Consider the following 25,448-nt stretch of genomic DNA (forward strand, 5'->3'; position numbering starts at 1 on the left):
ATTGGATCAAGTATTGAGAATTTCTAGGAATTTTATAAAATTCCTAGAAAAAAGATAATCGCGGTAATGAAATGGTTACGCGATCGAAGACTTCACAGAAAGAGCTCTACTTTGTCAGTAGTTACGGTGTGACTTTAGTCAGCCGCTTGCGGCGAGACTCGACGACGATGTCTAGACCACAAACTCGCTCGCGACGACCTTGACTACCGAAATCGATTTCATTGGCGAAATTCAGGAATGAAAGATTCTTATCCAGAGCTGCTCATCGAGTATCCTCAGAAGGACTCGAAAGTGGTTCGAAAACGGATGAAAGCGGTTGGTTCGCTAGATCTCCCGTCCCGACAATGACACTCCCTTTTTTCATCATTTCTACTTTGCTACCTCTCCCATCCCCAAGTTGAAACCTGTGGGAATTGGGGATTTGCGGTTTACCGCAAGGGAGTGCCAGACGCAAAAAACAAATGAACGGACCGCCGGATGAGTAGAACATGAAATCCGGTGGCTAGCACTGTCTCTCTTTTACAATTTACCTCTATTTCTTCCTTGCTGCCTTTGGTTCATCTTTTTCAAAGCTTGATACGTGACAGCGCACACATCACTCGGTTATTTCTTCCTATTCCTTCCTATTCTATCCTTCGGATGTACGCAGCACGATAAATTTCAAGCAAATGAAAAGAAAACAATTGTACGTTAAAGATATACCTAACCCTTTGTCTTTTTACGGTGTTCCATCAATCTTTCTGCTTTGTGTAGAGAAGCACATGCTATGCTTAAGCATCGCTGGCAGCTGTTCTTTATTTTATCCGCTTGCCTCGCAATTTTGCAATCTACGTGGAAAAGACGAAATCTCCTCGGGGAATAAAAAAAATTTTTACTTTATTTTTACAATTCCAAAAATTACGAAATTAAAAATTACGTATAAACGAATACATGAAGCGTTATACTTTTTTATTACTAAGCACAGAAAGTTTATGGAAATAAAGAATATCCAAATGAAGTCGTTAATCATGCATGCACATATGCTTTTAGTGAATCCATGTACCGAAAGTACGAAGGTCCATCAAGACTGTAACAAAGGAAACGAAAAGGAATATCACCGGTACGCATTTATGTGCAGCCAGGTAACTTGCTTGACGAAAGGAATCGCTTACAGTTTTCTTAAAGTATATCGTAAAACAGTGCTTAAAATCGACCAGTCATATCGTGACTGCTCGCTCGAAAGGGCCGATTTCATCCTTATTGCCAATGTTCGGGAATAAGGAGGAATTCGTTTACCGATGCGATAGAAGACCACGCGGTAAAGTGCGTCCCGAATAATCACGGACTGAATTCATAAAATTACAGGCGGACCATCAAGCGGATTGAAGTGTTGCGGCTCTAATTGAGTATCCCCATTATGCTACAGCGCTACGTGATTTGCTAGAGTGCACAATAAGATCTTGGCAGTTTCTGTGATAAATACGATGGTACCACGATGAAAGCAATATACACATTATTAAGTAGTGTAGCGTAGCAAATTACTTTATACACCGTTGGAAAATTGATGTTAAATTTCACAGTGTCCCAAACGATCCACTTTAATTTATGTGTTAATTTAACACAAGATGAATATACAGAAGGTAACACAAATATTATTTTAAAAAATAAATACAGAAAAGATAATATTGATAGTTTGTAAATAAATAGTGAAAGCATTTTCTTCAATACAATTAACAATTTTTTTTATGATATGTTTAATTGTATTTAATTGTATTTATTATATTTTATTTATTTCTCTTAGAATTTACATTTTAAGACACATTCCTTTTATTTGTTCATATTTGCTTATAAATTGTTAGTTCGACATTATGAAATGTTGAATATCAATTTAATACAAACTATTTAAATAATATAATCACATTATGCTAAATTAATACTCAAATACGTTAAAAAAATTCAACATAAAATTATTAATACGGATTTGAATGAGTTGTTTCCAACACAAATATGAAATACTTTTTTATTGTGCAGTGTTCATCTGGCTATGCTCATCTGTCTATCCGATTGTTTATCTGCACAATTTCTCAAAATGGCTTAATTTTTTTCAAATTTCATTTTCGATAATATTGGATTGTCCGGAAAGTTCGTGTCGCAAAAGATTTAAATTTAATAAATGTATACTAAAATTTAAATCTTCTGCGTTTCAATTTTCTTTCAAAATCGGCACGAACTTTCCGGACAACCCAATATAAATATCCAAGGAATTTTAGCTTCTATCGAAGCAAAATATGAGTCAAATTTATTGATTATGAAGAGATGAAAAATCAAAGTTAATAAAATTTTCAGTAATATAAGATAAATCAAACATCTTAAATTTTTCAAATTCTAATTTTTCGCTACACTACTTCAATAAATCCTTTCGATGTAAATCCGTTGTAACGATTTATTCTGTTCAGCAAATGGTAGGCTAGAAAATTATCAAAAAACAACTCTCGCTTATCAATAACGATTGGATTACGTGGGGTGAACCAGTTAAGCTCACATGAGTTTTCACGTCATTAAGCATGTCAATGTAATTATGTAATTCAAATTTGAATCAATGTGTGCGCGAGTTTGACCGGAAGCGAACCGTGTGTAAGATTGAAAGGCAGGTGAAAGCATTGGCGATGAAACTGGTCTGTAATGGTGACTGTTGCGCGGTAGTGGAATGAGATCCCACGACATAATTCTGCCTTACACACTTATTTATTTGACAGCTGAGGAAATTATATTTCTCTGCCATTTAAGTTTGCATGTTCTCCGTTCATCAGTCTGAATAGGAAACCTACTTCTGTTTCATCTTCGAATCCTACTTTGTGGTGTCTTTTACCGCAAGAGCCTGATCCTCGCTCTCTTCCCGAATGAGCGTCTAAGTTCGAATCCCTCAACAGGAACAGAAGGAAAAGGGTGAGCATCACTCGTCCATCCTTCTCTTATCCTTCAGTGATCCCTAGCAATTTCAGTCTGGCTTAATCCCTTGATGGTAATACGATCCCGATTCTACGTACGAAATGCTTGCTGACACTAGACCGTAGCATCGCTGACAATGGCATGACGTGCTATAATATTACTTCGATGGAAAGATAATACGCTATCAATAGAATTCTTCTTGCCGACATTCATCTTAATAAGATTATTAATGCTAATATTATTAATGTTACATTGCAATTTTAACGAAGCACATTGACAGTAAATCTGTAAAAGTGATATCTGTTAGATGTGTTCATAAATTATGCGACACAATTAATAATGTGAAAATATAATTTCACTAACAATGTCCATAAAATTTATAATAATATAATCAAAAATCAATAATTTATACAAGTTAACATACTGCTGCGTATTACAATAGTAATACAATGTCTATCGATCATAAACACCACACATAACTAGAAGAGGATACGTAAGCTAATGATACGCCTACTTGCCACTCGATCGCATTACAGTCGAGAGTTTAATAGAGCCACTCGACATGATGATCCACACACCGAGGGTTGAAGTGTATCGCGGCGACCCGATTCTGACGTCAAGCTTGAAATGCCACGGTCGTAATCCCATCTCTTAAGGAGAATGAAGCGAATTGGCATTCGAAGTGTCGTCGGGTTTAAACGCGGTCACCGTCGAGTTACCACGACGAAAATATGCCGTCGACGTTCGGTATTGCATGAACGAGTCGGAAGGTAAAACATCCGAGAACCGACGCAATGAAGGAGTTTAACGAACTTACTGAAGCACGTCGTAAAGCTTTGCTCTCCCGCGATTGTCCCTAACTCGTTTCCGCGAATCGGAATGCGAGGGAGGTAACTCTGAAGGAGAAGCAAAGGGCGGAACAGCGATGAAGAAGTAAAGAGAGGTACAAGCTAGTTTCTACTGATCGTAATTGGATTGAGGAACACCGGATTGCGAGCGGAATTCAACATTCCCTGATTTTTGTTTTATGACGATATCCTATAGCTGAGCTTCATGAAAGTACAGAAATTAAGAACTTCTTCGAAGTTTAGCACAGATAACTTAACATATACACACACACACACACATATATTAAATAATTAAATAATCCTAATAATATGATCATGAGTACATCATGAGAGAGAGAAAGAGAGAAAAAATAATTGTTGTATTAAAAAATAAATATAACACATAACACTAATTATAATTTTAAAGTAATAATTAAGGCTTTAAAATACGACCCAATGTTAATTAATGCGTTAAAAGTAGATAAAAACTTATAATCAAATATATGTCCATTTCTAAAGTTAATATAGACTTTAATGTCGGTTTAATTTTCTTTTTATCTTTTTCCAATTCTTAGGGAAAAAGATAAAATTAAATTAATTATGTAAATAGAAAAGGACAGTAGTCAAATATACCTATATTTAAATTTTCATTTTTCTATATAAAATGTGATTAGCATGAAAAGAACGATTTTGTTGCTAAAAATTTAGATATAGCTAAAAGTCTGAAAATAATTTTGTTAGATCATCAAAATAATTATGTAGGAACTTAAGCATGATTTTGCAATATTGCAAAAAGTTTTGACATCCTAGAAATCAATTTTGAGTATCTTATATTTTCATAATCCAATAAAATTTATTTTCTGATCTGATGAAACTTTTAACTTAAACAGTTAAATTAAAAGCTTTTTTTTCATATATCAATAGCATTAAAATGTATTAGTGAGCAATCATAAGAAAACTTTAGACAATTGAATATGGTTATCGATGAAAGAATAAAACGCGAAAATTAAACGCATGTATTCAATCGCATTAAATTTCCAGGCGGTAATTAATTTTACGGCGATTACACGTGTATAATCGTCAAGCATGTGAACCAGAAATTTTGGCCGTTGCTGTACGCGGAACAGACGCGTGTTCGTCCGTGAAATGACCATTAGATCCAGCTGGACCGATACATCTACGCAGAATTCCAGAACAGGAGCCGCGGTAGACGGCAAGCTAAGCCTCCCCCCACCCCTGCCCCTGCCACATATGTGCGAGGCAGGTACATGTATACTGCGCGTATGTATCGCTCTCAAACGAACCGGCACCACGCCATCAGTGTAAATAACTTTTCGCCCATCTAGGATATGCGACAAATACCGCGATACGTGCACACAATGTAGAATGGGTAATAAATATAGATCTAGTCGTATATGGGTAAATCATTAATGTGTTGATAAGGGCCAATGGCTGATTAGACAATAATAAAAATTGAATAATAGAAACAATTGATTTTAATCATGCTAATGAAATACATCAGTTACATGCAATAAATTAATAGAACGGAAATGTTTTATCAATAGGATTATATGACATCCGGGAAATAATGTGGATTATGCATATAGCTAAAATAACTCATTAGATAAAAATTAATTGTTAATATTTACGTAAAAATAGAAGCTGTCAATAATCAGTTTCAATGTTTATTAATTATTAGATACAATTCATTTATCATTCTTATCTCAGTAAATAAAATATATTCCCCAAATAATTTCATATATTAGAATATATTTGATCATATAAATTCATCGCTCTATAAAGGTATAATTTACATAAAAACATATATCCACACAATAGTTACCACTAAATATTTTTCTTATGTAAATTATATTATATTTTCATAACCACGGAACGGTGAAATAAAATAACATCTAGATATTATGATATATATTGATTAGAATTTATAAATATGTACTAAACTTAACTTTAAGATTAGATACAAATTATTAAGAGATGATTCATTTAATAAAAAGCAATCTCTATATCTCATGTGATAAACTTGCTGGATTTAATGTATGTAAGTGTATATTCAAATTTGCACTATTAAATTATCCATCTTCAGAATTCTATCAACGTTTATTCGGTAAAGTGGCAGGTCTAATTGGGCTAACCGGCGATAGTTTATTTCTCCTCTGACTGTATGGCTCGAACATGTCCGCAATGTAATTTCAGATAACCGACACGCTTGCGCGCGCGAAAGCGCGATCTGAACCACGGCTGTTCCAGAAATACATAATTTACTGGCCGACGATGCATTCTGCGCGACCAGATTCGTTACGGGCGCATCCGTCATCGTTCGTTTAACCGATCGACCGATCCCGGCACGCGACGCATGGTGATTAATCATGCAAATTCGCCGGCGCACAATTGGTGCGCCGGACGGGGACACCGATAAAGCCCGGCTGGCGATTGTAAAAAATTCATAAAATACTCTTCCGTACCAAGTAGCGCGGCGCCAACGGTTTCGTCGATCGATATTGAAATGTCGCACGCGGGTCTACTTCAACGGGTAGCGGGGAATAGAGGGTCGTGGCGTCCCAATGCTCACGCGACACAAACGGTCGGCCGCTCCTCTGTATGCGTTTCTGTCATGGGGTGTCTCCACTATTTCCATGCGCCGCTTCAATTTCGTCGGTTTCGTATGCTCGGGCTTGCTTAAATTTCAGAGCACTACTCCCACTAGCGCGTCGTGCATGTCTCGCACCTCTTTCGCACCGCGAAATCGGCGCGACATCCGATATACATTGCGTACGCGAGAAACGTGTTATCCGTCTTTCCAGAACACGTTGCGATACGAGAGAAACCGGGATGAGTATGTGAATACTAAAGCAATCATGCTAAACTAATAGTCGCTTCCTATTTATCTAACAAACGGAATAGAATGGTTCTAATTTAAAATGCCTCGGAAAATGCCTCTGTAATAGTATTAAAATAACAACCTGTAATTTAAAACTTGTAATAATATTTTTGTATTAATATGTAGACGGAAAAAACGATTTTGTTGAAATATCTCAAAATTAAGGTATTACAGATACAGATCTGAAAATAATTTTATTAAGCCATAAAAATAATTATATAAGAAATTCAAGCATAATGAGCAATGTGGCAAAAAGTATCCACATTTTTTCAGCAACTAGCGTCCTACATAATTATTTATGATAATCCAACAAAATTTTAGTATCTAGTTAAATTCTTTTTATCTAGTTAAATTTTTAGTTGGATACTTTAGCGAAATTGTTCTTTCTTACTATTATATTAATTAACAATATTCAGATATTACATTGAGAACATTGGAAAATACAATACATGTAAGCTGTATATTTTTTCAATGATACATTAATATATTGTGAGCCATGAGCTTCCTTTAAGTCTTGCAAGTAAGTATGTATATAACAGAAGTGAGGCTTGAAAGTTCTACGACGCGGGTTTCGCCGTTGGTAAGAAGCCGGAGAATCGCGAGGCTTTTCACAATGAAAGATTTCTCGTGCGTCTACTCGCTAGTTGGTGTAATAGCTTTTTAGTTACCTCGCATACAGCGTATTCGAGGGTCTGACGGTTTGGAGTAGCAATTACTCCACAAACTTACACCGCGCCGGTGGCGTGGGCGAACAAGTGGGCATTCAACCGCGGGTGCGCAGCCAAAACAATTCCCGCGTTCTTGAAAACGCTTTTCGCAATGTGCTGCGGGGAAGAGTTATGGGAAAATTTTCTGTATCCCGACTCGTGGTTTGCGCGCTTACCTCTACTAACTTCCGGCGTAGAGCTTTGATTCATTTCCGCGCTTCCTGAAATGTATCAGACATAGAACGAGAAATATATCAGAGATAGAACGAGTTCCTCTTATCGTATAACTTTGTAATTAATAGAATCACAAATTGTATGTAAATTGTTTTATCTGGTAACGATCGAAATTCGTTAATTGGAACTTGTTAGGTATCAGAAAAATCTCGAGTCTTTCTTCCAATCCTCTCGATTATATCTCGCGGTCTCGTAGTTGGCCCATAACACGTTGGAGATCTCGTGCGACCTCAACGAAGCACTTATATTATCCTCCAGCACGTGAAACCGTGAACAAGATATTACCGGCGGAGAAGTAGCATGCCAGACACGTTACATTTCCGGCGCATTATCGCCGACAAGGAGTTCAGAGTTTAATGCGTTTTCCGACTTCTACCGTCTGCTAACGCGGTCCCTGTCGCGAGTCTCGTGCTTTATCCGAGATGTCTAATTATGAGTCACATTTTTCAACGTTGAGACCTCTTCCAAGACTTATCTAATCGCGAGTACCTGCCAAGGGTGCACGAAGAAGAGTCATGTAATGCGGTTTGCAGCCTGGCAAGTTAATTTCGCTCGACGATTCCACACGCGTGCACATGTTATATTTTAACAGGACAACGATGCAACGTAAACAAGTTTTCCAGCGTTAAAACTGCCCCGTGGGCACTGACCGACTTCGGGTACTCGGATGTGGCAAGAACATCACAGTGGGATCGTCGACTTAACGACTAGTCGTTAAAAAGCTTATTGCAACTGTCCCGTGAGAACAAATATCATGGAAATTATTAACTTTGGCATAAAATAAATATGTGTTTAAAATCACAGAATGATTAATTCTTTATCATTTACGTTAAAAAAAAGAACAAATGAAAATACAACGCAATATGTGAAGTGCATAAATTTTCACAATATAAGCATATTATTTAGTAGACTTTTAGAAATTTCTTAGATGATTTGATTGCATTTATATCATCAGTGACATAAAATACAAAAATACATACAAATCTCCCAAGAAATCAAAAAACTGTGAAAACTTGGTCAAAGTAAATCTGGCATTCAGTGATTTGATGAAAGACAAGTTAAACTTGAATAAAAGGATTAATTAAAAAGCTCGTCAAATGCCAAGAGCGCAAGACCAAATACAAAAAAAAACTTATAAGAATCCACATGTCATTTATATAAAAGTTAAACATTAAAATATGAACGAATTGCAAGAGTGTCAATAGGTTCATTCTTTATCGATAAACTCTCTAAACTCTCTAAACTAGTACACACAACATATAAGTTTGTTTTACTTCAACTATTGCAGCAATTCAGAAGATTCTTCAATAAAAAAACAAGTTTAAAGATACAATAAGTTTGTTTTTGATTCCTGTACTAAACTCTGCACTAGAACTTTCTTTCTCGCTTTCACCAAAATATCAAACATATACCTATCTCACTTTAAATTCCAAAAGTGTACATTAGTCTGTCAAAAAACAGACTAATGAACAACTTAATGAAAACAAAAGATATTAGAAAAATCGCTAAACTATAAAAGTTAGTGGCAGTGATATAAAGCCTTAAAATAATAAAACATAATAAATAATAAATAATAGACTGAAACAAGTCTTACGAATTAGTAAGAATGTCAATATATGTCATAATGTTAACATTCAATATTCAATCATAAATTAAAATTTTTCTGGACTTTAATAACTTTTTCGATACTACAAACACTTACTTAGAAATCTTTCCATATCTAAAATTTTTATATTTGTTAAACAAACTTGTGATTGTGATGCATTCTATGCTCGATAATGACAAAATGATACAAATCTATTAATATGATGAATATTAATATGATGAATATTATTATGTTCCGAAATTTTTTAGCTTTTAATTGTTTTCTTATTTGACCTACATAAAGTGCATTACAATCATCACATGTGATTTTATATATACAATATTTTTCCCCGTTGTGCGGAAGACAATCTTTGTGTACTTTAACTAATTTAACTAGTTTGTTGAAACTAACGAACGCTAAATTGATATTTAAATATTTTGTAATATTTCTGAATTTATCAGAAATTCTAATATATAGGATATAGTAAATTATCTAACATCATTATTGTTTTCTGAATTATTAATGTCATTCTGTTTATGCGTCTGTTTATGAAAAAAAGTTTTAAGGCTTGCAGTTTCAAAAATAAATGAAAGGATAGTCATTCTTTAATAGAGTATCAATGTAACAAAAATAATATTTTTCAGGTGAAATCTCTTGGATGCAATAACAAAAAGGTCCTGTCTGTCATTTCAAAATATATATATATATATATATGCTATCAAAGTATTATATGGTAATCTGTATGATGTAGTCTATATTCACTGCAAGAAAAAGGATAAATTATTAACAGAGAATATATAACGTATATCGCGTTCAAATCAAGAATGCAAGAATTATGCACTCTGTTTTTATGGATAAAACATGCAACTTGTCGTTTTTCTTCATGTATATTGCAATTTGACGAAATTGAATATGGAAATGTTTTGTTTAATTGGATAAAAGCTTTTATAACTCAATGTTTAATGCACAGTTGAATAGATATATGTTGTGAGAGAAAATATGAAATTTACTAGAAGTTATAAAACATATTTCAAAGCTATTATATTGTGGACACATACATGTTTGTTCTTTCTCTCTCTTCGCAAAAATTATATTAACATAGTTATAATAAAAATACTTTTAAAGCTTAACCAACAATTTTCTTGTCTAATGTTTGTCAAATGAATTATGAAATTATTATTAAACTATATTTTATTATATTTTATTATATAATCGAATGCTTTTCATTAATTTAACATAAAGCGCTTGTACGTAACGTTCATATATCGAACGAAGGTCAGGATAAAATAAAAATTAATCCGAGACACAGATTATGAGTTAAGCACTAAAAAAGATATTGAAAAAATTATTAGTTTTGGCGTTGCTTAGCGTTGCTAAGAGACACCGTATAGACATATCTGTGTAAATATTAAATTCAGTATAATGATTTCACGTTGCATCTGTCAAATCTTATAAAATTTAAAACTGACCCGGTTTAACTAAATCTAGGTTTTCGCTAGAAACGTTGATTTAATGATTATCGTTAAAAAGTAATTCGCGTCCACCGTACTTTTATATAGATACATGTAATGTCTAATTATGTTATTTATATGCATTAAAAATATGTATATGTGAGCGCATTTTGTTTTCATATTATTTATTTACTTGATTATTAATTACCCTTATACTTTATAGAAAAGAATTTTGATATTTATAAAAATATAATACATTTTCAAATTTTTTTGTTGAAAAATTTGTTTTTAAAGTTTCTTTCTATATTGTTATTTGTTTAAAGAAAATACGTTATACAAAATATATCATATGTTAAATAAGTCACATTTATAATTTGTTTCTCTTTGTGTTATATTTCCGTTGTTATTATTAAAATGCACAATTCAAATAAATCTTATTTGATATGTATTTATTAATTAATATGTATATATGTGTGTGTGTGTGTGTGTGTGTGTGTGTGTGTGTGTGTGTGTGTGTGTGTGCATATATAAGGTGGGTACCATCAAAACAAAATAAACTGAATATAAAAATAATTTTTCGAAAAAACGCAAAAACAGGTCGATTTTTATTGAAAAAATAACATCTTTTGACATATAATTCTTATCTTCCACTTTAATTTTCTAAACGTGACTGCCAACTCTTAATAAATTTCAAATAGGAAGAGGAGTCAAAAGATTCATCAATAGAAAGATCTTTTAATTCCCTGTTTGAATTTTTAAATTCATTTCTTGTTTGAATTTTTTAATTCGATTAATTTATTTAGAAGATACAAAGTATTAAATCTAAAACAAACAAATCTTCATATCTTCAAACTTTTTTCTTTATTATGTATTGAACCAGTCCAATTGCAAGAGCTATACTATTGTTTGAATTAGTGTAGTAATTGTTCGAAATGTTGACTACCAACTTTTATACAATAATAGAATATTCTGCTCGAAATATTGTCGCATATCTCAGCTATTCTGTTAGCACATGCATTATTTTCAAACAAAAGGAATCATTTCTGTACCTTTTCTGTAATCGAATAAATCATTATGTCATATAAAAATTTTTAATTTACAAAAACAATAAAGATTATAAAATTCACTTGCCGCACATACTAGATAGATACCATATGATCTTCTGGATACAGGTCAACTCCAAGTTAGTCAATAGTACTAATAATATTTACTTACAGCAAATAAATATTTACTCAAAATAAAAAAAATTATGCCTAAATCAAATAAATATATGTTTATATTTAATAAACATTTCGTTATCATTGAAACAAATATTTATTAAAAAGTTTTTTTTTCAATAAAAGTCAAAATCTCTATTATTGTATGGAAATCGATGGTCAATATTTCGAACAATTATTACGCTAATTTACGATAGTGTGTCTTTAGATACGTAAAATGCGTGTACATACATGTTTGTGTGCGTACAATAAATCTTCATGAAAATGTGTTTCGCGATATGAAGATATATCCTTGGTAATATAATATATGTATATCCATTCACGTATTTTATGGTTTCCGGCAGTATTATAGACATGTCCGTGATAATCTGAACTCTTTTTACGGCTTTTTATGATATCGTCATGTGTAGATAATAGGCCTCGTGATTTCTACCTTTTTTTTTGTAAATTATCTCTCTCTCTGAACTTCCATAAGATGTTGTTATAGTTGCTTTATAAAGTGCACTCTCGTGGAAACATTCGTTTGATAGCTCGTACATATAAGTTATCATACATGTTACATATACAGAGGCTTTTCCCATATCAAATTGTTGGAAATTGTATTGCAAGACAGAGAACATAATGTTCTCAAATAACTAAGAAAAAGAATAGGTTTTCGATATACTTTCTATTTTTAAAAAGATCATATTAGTAACATTAATTTGTTTTCCTTAAGTTTCCTTAAGTTTATCATATTGTCACATGGTTGTAATGTGATATTTAAGAAGAAGAACTTTTTAGAAGAACTTTTTTTAAGTTCTGTTTCAAAATGGCTATTTTTTATCAGTTTGCAATGTATTTTTTTAAATAAATATATACAGAATATCTCATGAGATTAAATTAACACGAGATTAAATTAAATCTGAATGATATAATTAATTAGATATTTTTTATAATTAATTAGATATTTTTCTGTAACATATATAGTGTGAGGAAAAATAAAATTGCATTTAGTAGAAGTCATTTTTGGTAGTTTTATTTGAGTATACGATACAATATTGCTCAATAAAAAGTGTTACTTATTTTATTTAATTTTATAAAAAAAAATAGCAAAAATTTGATATTTTGACGACATATATTTTCGTATTTAAAAACCGAGCATTATACATGAGTAATAAATAAATGTTTCTTATTTTTACAAAGTATTTTCGCTTGTGTTTCGTACTAGCACAAAATGATCTATGTAAATGTCTTGTAGAGGCTCTCTAGAAAAGAATTTCTCGGTAAGATAAACTTTTCTTCCGTCATTGCCACTCATTTTTCAAGACACGTTCGAAGACAGTTAAAATAAAACTGCGAAGTCCCAAGACGAAAAATAAAATATCTATGAATATTTAATTGAATATCACTGTAATTTATAGAAAGAGACGAGTTTCAACAACACTTCCCGTGGAATATTCTGTATTAATCTGTATGCGCGATTGATGATCATGACGTATAATTAATAATTAATCCATTAATAATTAATGTTAATATGTACAGTAAACTGTAATAAATAATACTAAACAGAATAGAGTAAGATTTCCCAAAATGTGTACTTCTGAACTGTTTACTCGGTGTAAAGCGTAGTAACGTACAGAATATAAGTGGATGCATGGAACATTAAAGGAAAAATTCCCGATTGAGTACGGAAACGCACTGGTGCACACAATAAAAGTCATAAAATATTCCATCGCTGGGGAGAACGTTGGGTCTCCCGATGTAGTAACATATTTCCCACGTTTGATCGATAAGGGAAACTATACAGGAGGTAACATGGTTACAAAGGTTATGAAGTAGCTGGAACCGAGAGACTGAATGATTGCCTATCAAGCATTGAGAATGTTTTTTATGCGGAATAAATTTTTCGAATATATGTACGACGCGAATATGATGCAGCTGCAGTTCGTGTTTTGAAAAAGGTAACGCCACTGGTGCTGAATTTCAACTAAGGTATATTGTGATGATGCATATAATGTAGAATCAAACTTCTTGAATAACAACGAGCGTGTAATCTCATCTCAATATTATTGTAAACTCAGGAACTCCTGGAAATCCGAATTAAATCGTAACAAAAAAATATCAAGAGCTTGCAGAGAATTTATATAGGCAGAGATTATTAGAAAGCGTTAACTTGCTGAATATATTTCAATTTAACTCGTTACATTATTGATACAGCCGCTAACTTCTATAATGTGTTAATAATTGTTAATAAAACTGATAAGTCTTTCGATGGTGATCACTTCAGTTATAATACCGATAATATCGTTCAAATTAATACGTCGCAAATGAATGCAACGCAAAAGTAGTGATATTTCAAAACGCGCGTCAATATTTAATTCATTGGTATTTTAATGCAAGGTAAAATTCTCGATAGAGCTTTATTTGCGGTAGAGTTTATCGACCAGAGCTGGTTGCTCACGGATTATTAAATTAAATCGACTTGGCTCTGATGCACAACGGTGCATTGTTATCGGTGCAATCGACGATGGAGAAAGTTTTATCGGATATATTTATAGGACGCACAAAAGCATCGCGCAAGCAAGCATTCCTGTATTTATGCCAGCAGTACAGATCAATTTATCGTTGATTCACGAGAACGATCAAGAGAGCAGCGGCATAGTAATGCATGCATTACGTCGCACGTGATGCACCGGCCGTTTCATGGTAGGACGTGTTGAAGGCATGTGAAACATTTGAGTTGAGATGTTAAAAAACGCGGTTGCGTTTGATGTGTCGACATATTTTGGCCGGCTTGATCGATCGCGGTTTATCGAGCAACACGGCTACATGTTATACGGTTATGACGCAACAAGAATGCACGCATAGGTCGAACGAAACTCGCGTGGGATGTACGGGGAGTTGTTGTGGCATTGGTGGATATACTGAGTAGTTCGCCATGCTGATCGAGCGTGAAAAACGCATTGGCACGCAATAAAAGCCGCGATATATCCGAAAGCGTGATGCGCTAAAAGGTGAGACCAACGCGACTGTATTTCGCAGCAGCTTTTATCACCCAGCTGGGCGTGAGAGCTGCATTGATCGCATATCAGTTGGTATCACGTTCGACACTTTTATGGAAAGTAATGCGCGGCTTGGGAAAAAAAAAATAGAGACTCGACGTTGAATTTTTCTTCACAGTATTTATCCATTAAACGACCGGGATTTTTTTTCTACAGAAAACACCGGCTTCGGAAATGGGACAGATGCCAGCAGAAATTTTCATCATCCGTAACGGTTTTTGTAAAATAGAATGCTCGTAAGCGCGAAAAAGGTCAATGGTTACGTCAATGAGATAATGTTAAGGTGTTCTAATGAACCGAATGAAAGAGTAAAAATGTACATACCTCATTTTGCTGGGAAATCGGATGCAGAATATTCGCTGAAATATACGATTATTCGCTTATATTTTTTGCTACTTTTTATTAGATTTACGTGTGGTGCCTATACTTACGATTGAAACAATAATAAAATAGGCACTATATTATGTGACATTTTTATTCGCACATGGTTTATTATGTTAAGTACATAGTTCCAAGCTTATTGTGTTTGACCATCTCGCACGATTTCACGATTTCGCCGCCAAGACAAGTCGATCCACTGTATCCACGTAGGCGAACGTATCTCGGAGAAAAAAATTTCCACGAAATAGATAGTTGATGCGTCACGATCGCTGGTGCTTAGGAGCGAGCAAAGAACGATGGACATGCAGTGCAAATTCAATCAATAATTCGAAACTATATCTCGATTTTAAAAAGAAATCTGTTTAGCGTTGGACGATTCAACTCGACACAACTAGAACTATAAATGCACTGAGAAAAATATTTAGTTAAAGATGAATGAATCAGAAAATTCTAATTATATCAATCAAGAATTCCGATTATCTCAACTAAAATTCTAGTAGATTTGATCATAAAAATTTCTGATTTGTCTATTTTCAATCAGAATTCCAATTAATCCACTTTTTTCAGTGTGAGACCGATTATTAATTTTTACGAAAGATCGTAAATAATATAAATCGCAAGGCAATTGCAATAATAGCCGGATAAAAACAATTAAATTAACCGTCGCAAATAGAATCGCTCTAAATGAAAACTTTTTGGCAAGTCACTCGAAAAACAATCCGTGATAGCCAGTTTCCAGCGAAGAGAAGCGTCGAAGGAACCCCGAACTTTCGACTTTACGTTCGTTCATGCCGCCTAAGCTGGGGGGGGGGGGGGGAGGGGAGGGGGGAAGGGAGAAGAGTCCGAGAAGGCGAGGGTGTAACAGGTGGCACGTTCTCCCCCGTGTCTCCGCAGTCATCCCCACGCACCCCGTCTCGCGCTCTTCTTCTCGACGACGCGCGATTCGACTATACGAGCCGAGTCGAGGCTGCCACGTCGTCATTATTGACCCGTTCCTCCTGCGGTGAAGGAGGTTTACTAACCCCGGTCGTCTCTTGGTGCCGAATGAATTCCTGTTCACGGTCGATCGAGAACCGCCCGCAAGTCTTGCTCGCGCACCGCTCCTCCGTAATAAAGTTCGATCCGTCTCTTGTATACACGGTGCGCCCGCGGAATAGAGATTGCGTTCTTTCGGAAATGAGAGAAAATTCAAAGAAACTCGAGGCATCGTGAAACAATTTTATACTTCAAAATGTAATACGCCGTGCGTATGCGGTCGGTACGGTGAACGCTCCGGACGTTCCATTATACTTCGAAATGTAATATACGCTGTAATCCCGCAATGGATATAATCATTTTCCGAATTGTGCCTTTGTGAAGAGGGTGGTTTCTAGAGATTCGCCCTGAAAATAATATTACTGAAGAATAATATCACTTAAGCGACAGAAAATTCCGGAAACGTTAACGGATTTCTCATAATGGATATACGAATGAATATTCTCCTCGACTTCCAAATATGTACGTAAGAATATCTGTACAATTTTAATAATTTCTACAATTTCAGTATACTTATACTTGCTAAAACAACGTTCTCAGGTAAATTTCTCTCCTATCGTTCACCATCCGTTTACTGTCGCCGTAATATTCTTCGTAGGAAACCTCTTGTCGCGAGGAACGTGTATTTGGATCGACTGGCTCGCGGAACATAATTTCACAACGCTCAGTATTTACCGTCGTCGACGGATGTTGAAATATTCATGAAACGAACATCGTCACCTGCGCCATCGCTCTCGCTCGTTCTTGGTAGCAGTCTCCCTCTCGATGGTCCCTATTGTCTACCCTGTGTTACACGCGCACATCTTCTCTTATCTCTTCATCATCTACGTCATCACGCACGCCTGGACTAATCCGGAAAAGTATTCCCAAGATCGCGAATGATCGTTTTTTTCTAGATCATTATGCTTGCTTATCAATCCTCTTTTGAAGAGTTTTTTACCACACACGCACACGTACGTACACACGCAAGAAGAAGCCAAGCTCACGCGACCTACATTGTCCCTCTATAGAAGAGATCGGCGGCACAATTATCGCACGGCTTTCTTCGTTGACTAGTTTCCTTCGCGAGAAAATAGGAAAGAATAGGGCGAAGCATCATACTCGTTTTTTTTTCGACACCGTCCTCGCTGCACTCACTCCCGTATTTACAAAAAAATCACATGTGCTGCGTTGCACTCGTGAATGTGGAATAATCCCAACCCGAGAAACGCACCAAGTTCAAGAGAAGATCAAAATGACTTTATTTTGACATCATGAAAGTCAAAACGATGATTTTTTTGTTATAAAATTTAACTGTTTATTGATGTTAAGAATAGAAATAAAGTCATTTTGATTTCTTGTTGACTTTCATATGTTCCTTAGGAAGCAGAACATGTCATGATAACATTAAAATGACTCGTCGTTGATCGAAAAATAATTTTATCTCCCCCATAGGTAGTAAGGTTTTTTCTTAGCTTTTCAGGATCTTATCTTGTATCTTGATGGATTCGACTCACGCTCTGTTTTGTCCATTTTTCTCTAATTAATATAAAAAAAAGTAAACAATAAATATAAAACTTCTTCCCTTATAATAATAAACAAAAAAATATGTAGATAAACAAAGAAAACTTTTTTTAAGTAAAGAACACACAAAAGTCAACAAAAAAATAAAAATGACTTTATTTTGATTATTAAGATCAATAAATAGCTAATTATAATAAAAAAATTATTTTGACTGTCATGATGTCAAAATAAAGTCGTTTCGATTTTCTCTTGACTTGATGTATTCCTTGGATAAAATAATATATTGTACATAATTTTTATTGTAATGCTTTAGTTTTTAGTAATTCTTATAATTTCCCGTTCAAGCAATAAAATACGATAAAATTGGATAAAATACAATAAAATTTATTAACTGACTTAAACAATTGCAGTAAAACAAATATACTTTGACTGACAAAGCTTTAAAATCACGTTTGAGTCCGATCTTATTATTAGAAAATTAATAATTATTTTGGAATCATTTCGATGTCATCATAACTTTTTTGTTCTGGTTGGGATATGTCGATGTCTGCCTTAAACGATCAAATTCGGTGCGAATCTCACGCTCGCATGTCATCTATGTAGGAAACTCTCTATCTTAAGAATTAAGTGTCTCGTTTATCTATTGTAAATCTAGACTGCAACATCCGTGTTTCTCTCTCTAGTCGCGTTCTTTCGTGTCTTTGAACGCTTATCGAAAGGCGAATCTACAGACGTGCGTGTACATCTTTGCAAATTCGCTTGTCGACTGAGGAGGAAAGCATTTTTGTACATGTCGATGAAAAACTCGCGGTATATAGTACTACAATTAGCGCTCTTGTACAAATTTTTTTTTAATGTAATGGTACTGGTAAAGTAATAGCGAACGCAATCACACTTATACACAAGTATACACACATAGAAAGCGTTGCACCGCTCTCTACTTAGGCCAACGATATTTGTTTATGTCGTTTATCGACAAGCGCTATTAATTTATAAAATGCTATTTCAGATCTTAATAAATGGCTTATTTCGATTAAAATATCTAGTGCACTTTCACATTTGTCACTCACTTCGCTATATTTTATACAAAAGCTCCATGACGAGGCTGATACAACGTTTTCCCTGGTGTGTATAACATGAAATGCGTGCGACCTGTTTCAATCCTCTGATAATCATGTAACGCGATAATATGAAATAGATCGTGTATCATATTAAACGAACTCTACATTATTTAAATAGCCAAATAAACTGAACGTCCATTTAATTCTGTGAAAGATTAAATCAATGTAATTATTCTTGACTTGCGAATTTCATTTTATTAATCATTTTACGATATTTCCTATTTAAAACGAATAAGCAAATAATGTAACACAAATTAACAATGGAACAATAATTAAAAAATTCTTTAGTCGCGCATTAATAGCGATAAATAAAATAAATCTTGCTTAAATAATTGCTAAGTCATATTGATGGAATCGAGGGAATTTTTATGCGCACTAAACAAATATTTTTAAGAGAAATTCAATTTCTGGTTCTATGATTTCTTGAATTGAGATTACTTGATTGTCGAGCAGCGCCTAATTAGTGCGTCCACTCGCTTGACGATTAAACGGTTTATGTGAGGCGGTAATTAACGTTACCATCATTAGTGTGTTAGTCTCGTTAATCTCTGTTCGTTATGCTCCAGTTAAAAACGGCGTATACAGATGTCCAATAAGAATAGCAACTGGAATTTCGCACAATAAAAAATTAAATTAATTAATGAATTAATTAAAAAAATTATTAAATTAATTAATGAATAAAAAATAATTAAATCGAAGTTTGGTAAAAATAATATCGAGATAATCAAGATAATCAATAAAATGTATCGATAACTTCATTCGAGGTTGCTATTAATTTAAATTAGCACGGAGAGTCACCGTCCGAAGTTACTTTCTATTAACGCTGACGGAGAATTGATTAAAGCACTTCCGTTTGTGAAACTTTTACGTGCTGTTGCCGGCGATTTTTGCACATATTCAATTCTCGGCCCGCGTACTCGACGAGGACGGAGATAATTCGTCAGATGATGCATACCGCGACGAATAAATCAGCCATAGCGGAATCAGGGATCACTAATTTGTTCGGGACACGCGATGACGCGTGTCCGAGTCGTCGGAGAATCGACTTTTTCTACTTTGTTGGACGGCTTCTCTCTGGCTTTTTTTCCTTCTCTCCCGTTAACATTTCTGTCATATCTCCGACATCCAATAAATTTCTATACACGTTTACTCTGTTCTTGTTTCAGGAACAAAGAAACCAATAATCAGAAAATGACATATAGCTTGTGAAATATTCATAAGCGATCCGATATGGCATTTATGATTATTGTTAACATTATGATAATGAAGTAAACTTTTTTAAATCGAATCGTTGCATTCGGCATTTGAAAGAAAAGAGGAGATCTCTCTTTTTTTTTGTCATATTTTTGACAATATCAAAATACTGCAAACAGGAAAGTGAGATATGCAATGTATGTTCGTTTTATGTGAAACATTATATTGATTAAAAATGTAAAATATGGAAATATAAAATCTGTTTCTAATTAGGATTTATTTATGAGAGACCGGGAACTCATAATTTACGCAAATTAATGCGGCTGGAATGAGAGTGGCAGTGAACATTTCTGCGTGTTCTTTTTGCCGAGTGTTATACCTGCACGTTTCCCGAAATTACTTGGGTATTCGCCATTACGTCGCGGAGAATAGATTCGTGAAGGGAATTGCGATAATTTGTGTGATTTGTGTGATGATCGCGGAAACAAAACGTCAAGAGAGACAAATATAAATACGTAAGAATATCGTCGTAATTTGTTCGGGACACGCGAAAACGCGTGCGTGACCGACAGAAATTCGCGAAGTTCTATTTTTCTCGTTTGCTATCTGTAGGTTTCCTTAATTTCACATTTCGCTGTGTTCATGCGCCGCAATGTATACTATCTCGATTCGATTTTCAAGGGAAACATTCGCTTTCGAAAATACTTCATGTTCTTCCGCGTAATTGTATCGTAGTTTCTCCGTACGTACTCATAAGAAATTCTTTGAAGGAGATGTTAACGAAGAAGGGTTAATTTCCTGAACGACGTAAAATATACGCGCTTATGTCACACGTAACAAGATGCTGCAATATAAATAAAGAAAGATGGATAAAATTAAAATTTCTATTTTTTTAATGATTCTTTCATTTACGACATGATTCGTTGTGTCAGGGCAATGATATAATTTGTTTATAGACAAATCTTTATAAAGTTATATTTAAAAATGTAAAATTAGTGAAATATAAATCGTGAAAATAAGACAAAGAATAATAATACTAAGTTTTGCCGCCGTAAGATTTTTCAATAATACTTTTCGAATAAGCGCATTAATCCAATAATCTTTTAAAACGCAATACGTATAAGCCTTGACTTACAAGGAAAGTCGGAATTATCGCCAATTATTCGCCAATTTTAATAGGTTTTACATATGTTGTGAGGCATTAAAAAATATTAGATTCTAGAGACATATTCTTTTATCTGTTTATCTCAAGATTCAACCTCTCAAAAGTAACAATTTTTTTTTCATTAACAAATATCTTTGAAACTGTAAGATGTATGAAAAAATCTTATATATATAAAAGTTTTTTTATATTTTATACGTGTATTTTCTTAATAGTGTGTTCATATTTTTTTTAAATATCATATTTTTTAAATCATCTGATCTTAAAAGATTCTTAACTTTGAAATAAACAGATAGAGAAAATATCTGTATGATATTTTTTGAAGTTCTACAACATATTTAAAATCCATCAAAATCAGTGAGGAACAGTTCCGACAATTTCCTTGTTAATTTTTTCTCAACCTACAATAGAAATTGTTCTCGCTACATCACTCATTTGTCGCAGCATTTCGAATCGAAATCACATAACTCTACCTCTCGTAAGATTATTTGTAAAAAAATTCATAGCTGTATCACCACCTTCAACGGACGCATTTTATCATTCGATCGCGACCGCAGGCACTCAACATGTTCTCAGTATCGTCACTCCACTCTTGTTCTCCAACACGACACCGTTAAGTGACGACGAGCCGTGCCATCGGACGCACCTGATCGTGATGTCCCGACGTCTTAAAGTGGTTTCGAGACCGTCTGAATAATTCGTGTCGAGATCGTTGTTCGGCCAGCTGCCTCCGCGTTGGCACGTGGTGGTCTTCTTGTTCAGACGATTCCTTATCGCTGCTACTGTTGTCACTGATAACAACGCTGTCATCGTCACCGTCAACACCGCTATCGGTTCCCGGAGAATAATGGGCCGCAACAGCTAGGTCGCTAAACTCTGCAACATACAAAAACGATTAGAATGCAGTATCTTTCTTGAAAACATTTGGAGGAGAGAACATTTTGCAAACTAGATTCACTCGACTGCATTGCGGATTAAACGACAACAAATTCAATAGGATAATCCGCTAAAAAAGAGAAAATGAACGTTAACGAGAAGAGATTGTCATTTGGCACCTTTTGGAGGCACAATACTATTTTCGGCATTTAATATTCTCTCTCCTCTTTCACTGAACCATTTTTCTGCCTGATGACTAATCGCTTATTCAAATGTTATGCACAAAGTGCCGATGTTGAATTGTCACAACGTGGCTATATTAAAATGATGTTTTTTCTCTTTTCTCAATAAAAGGCGTAAACGTTTATGTTCACGAAACAATTATAAACGTTTATTGTATGCACACATCGAATTTTGCTATTGCTAATCCATAAGAATTCATATTATATTTTTTAGAGACTATAAATTTATCATAAAATATTATAGCTAGAGAAAAATATCTATTCTTGGAAAAATGTGGACGATTTAATACGTCGATGGATGGAAATTGTATATAAATGATAGATTTTCTATACTTTCTTGTTTTCTCTCTGTGATACAGTGAATTAATTGAGTTTTTCTATTCTTCCATTTTCCTGTTATTTTTTAAGCAACGTATATTTTTGACAAAATTTGATTTGCAATTCTGTCTGGCGTCGATGGAAAAAAAGATTAAACCGACGAGATCACCGCTAACAAGAGATTCAAGATTAATCAAACCGTCGAAACCGATGTTTGCAGAGACCTCTCGTCATTTATTTTTCTAACACGATAGTATTTATCTCCATGTGGAAGGATTCAGGCTTGTTTAATTGAATTTGATAGAAATGAAAACAGTTTTCGATAACGATAACTATTGTACATGAAGTGTGCTAGAACATGACTATGATACGTTCAGCTCCCGATCGAGAAATACACGTAAATGACAGCTATAAAAAAAATAATATATCTCGTAATGTTACATTCAAACATTTAGATCTTTTTAAATATTTTCAAATATTTCTATTCGACTGCATTTGCTTATTAATTACATTGAATAATTCCTAAATCTATAATAAACGATTTTAGACATAAAAAAAAACAAGGATACACATTAAAAAAAAATTTTGGTTGAAAATGAACGAACCAGAAGCTTCTGATCACATCAATTCTAATAAAATTCTAGTTATCAATTAGAATTATAATAAATTCCATCACAAAAATTCTGATTTGTCCATTTTCAAAAGTAATGCAATGAAACTCTTTTCTCATTGTACAATTTTAATTAATTGCAAACTCATAATATATTAATAACATATTAACAACATATTAATAATATTTTCCTCTTTCTCTTTCACTAGATCTTTCAATCAGTTATTGCTGCAAAAATGAAAATTTCAATGGAATCCATCACCTACCGCTATAAAGAGAAGATCAAGCAGCGAGCTATAAAAATGAGACTTAACCCCCAAAGGACAGCGGCGCCAGACGATTTTCCAATAACAATACGACCGTAGAATGGCGCTATCTTTAATGACACCATTATATTATCTCTCGCACGAGTCCGTATATAAAGATCGCCATTGCCGATCGCAATTTGCGCGATCACCGATATTGCGCTCGGGCCGTTTCGCATCGTTGGATATTAATGTTGCAAATCGCCCCTTCCTCCGCCTATCGTTTACTTCCAACCCTATCTTCCTTTCCACTCTATATAGAACTCAGCTCACTCCCCTCCCCCCTCCTCTCTCTCTTTCTATCTGTTCTCTTCTCTCTCCCTCTTCTCAGGATTCTCAGTTAACCGAAGCTATAGCTGTTCGAAGTTCTATTGGGGACTGTACGCAATCAGCTGCTAATTGGGGAATGATTGGAGGCGCCTCCGCTGATAGTATCGCACCCCTAACTACCCTTGCTGTACCGTTATATATAACCACCAGTCAGTATAAATGCCCCCATAAATGCCAAAGCAGGCACATATGCAGCTCTAATCATTTTGCTGCTATACGAAATAAACAACGATCATTTCATTTATTTGCTGCCACCTTATGCTCGATATTAGAATTAAAAGTTTGCGGATCTTGATTAAAAAATTAACAAATAATGTTAAACAAATTTCGCAAATAATTCTAAATATTATGGTGTAAAAAAGATTTTAAAATTTCTGTAATTCAAATAATAAATTTACTAACAACTTTTTCTTACTGCAAATGTGAAAACTATATATGTGTAATTCAAACATGAAACCTCGTTTTTTTTGGCTTCAGAAAGTTGATTTCTGAATGGAGTAAGCGAAAGCGTATGAATAAACGTTATTGATAAACCGTTTATGATGTCTATCGAATCGCGCTGTTTTATCTATTTATGAGACTTCTCTCTCATATTAGAATTATGATGCTCTTATTTCAGTAGTTCAGCACGAAATGCGGGTCAGCCGACGGTCGTAATTTTTGCGTTGTGCCGCATGGGAGAAAAGTCCAATTATACGTTTCCGCATACAAGCCGCTTATTAAAGGAATACGTACGTTTAAAACGTCTAAAAAGAGAATTATATCATCGACACAAGAAACCAGGATGTAAATAAATCTATATATAATAATATGATTTTGGTACTTTATCGTAGCAATTTGAAATCTGGATGGGAAAGAACACAAAAATGTTATTTTTCTTATGTTTTTATATAAATTCAAAGAGAATCGTGATTATTATTAAAAAAAAAATGGTTAGATTAATTAAGATTTATCCTTTAAATTCTCGAGTATCGGTACTATTTGCGAGTAATTGATATTAATATTTACAAATCGATAGCAGAATTTCCTCAAAAATATAATACGCCCAATTGTCTGATGATTGATCGTGATTTTATTCGTAATAAATATTTCATGTCTCCAGGACAATTTTCCACACAAAGAGGCCTTCGTATTATTTCGCAACTTGTGTAGAACCTTCCAACAAATTTTCTCTTATCACGAAGGAACAAGAATGAGAAAAAACGACGACATCAACCTTCATTATACGTGTTTGAACTTCAACAAGCTGATACCAGAAACGTGGAGGGTTAATAGTTGATTAGTCTCACTTTCTGGAAACGAGGGGTTCGTAAATCTAATTTCAGCATTTTCACAAATATGATTCACATCTGCGAACGAGCATCAACCATTACTATGAAGTCGACACAGAAATTATTTAACCCTTGACGAAGTCGCTTTGTTCGCTTTAATCTAACGCTTAAAATCAGAATATTAAATTAATAATTTGTTTCAAGTATATAT

At 34.1% G+C, this 25,448-nt stretch overlaps 1 protein-coding gene across 1 annotated transcript in view; it reads right to left on the bottom strand.

Moving 5' to 3' along the window:
- Positions 1-22,088: 22,088 nt before the first annotated feature.
- LOC108689067 overlaps positions 22,089-25,448 on the bottom strand; it is a 23,767-nt gene continuing 20,407 nt past the window's right edge. The window contains exon 2 of the mRNA XM_018195672.1: positions 22,089-22,161. Within this exon, the coding sequence (XP_018051161.1) occupies positions 22,147-22,161 (15 nt within the window). The 3' untranslated portion in view covers positions 22,089-22,146. The remainder of the gene's footprint in view (positions 22,162-25,448) is intronic.

The sequence above is a fragment of the Atta colombica genome, unplaced genomic scaffold (genome assembly GCF_001594045.1).
Source record: "Atta colombica isolate Treedump-2 unplaced genomic scaffold, Acol1.0 scaffold254, whole genome shotgun sequence".
Lineage (NCBI taxonomy): Eukaryota > Metazoa > Arthropoda > Insecta > Hymenoptera > Formicidae > Atta > Atta colombica.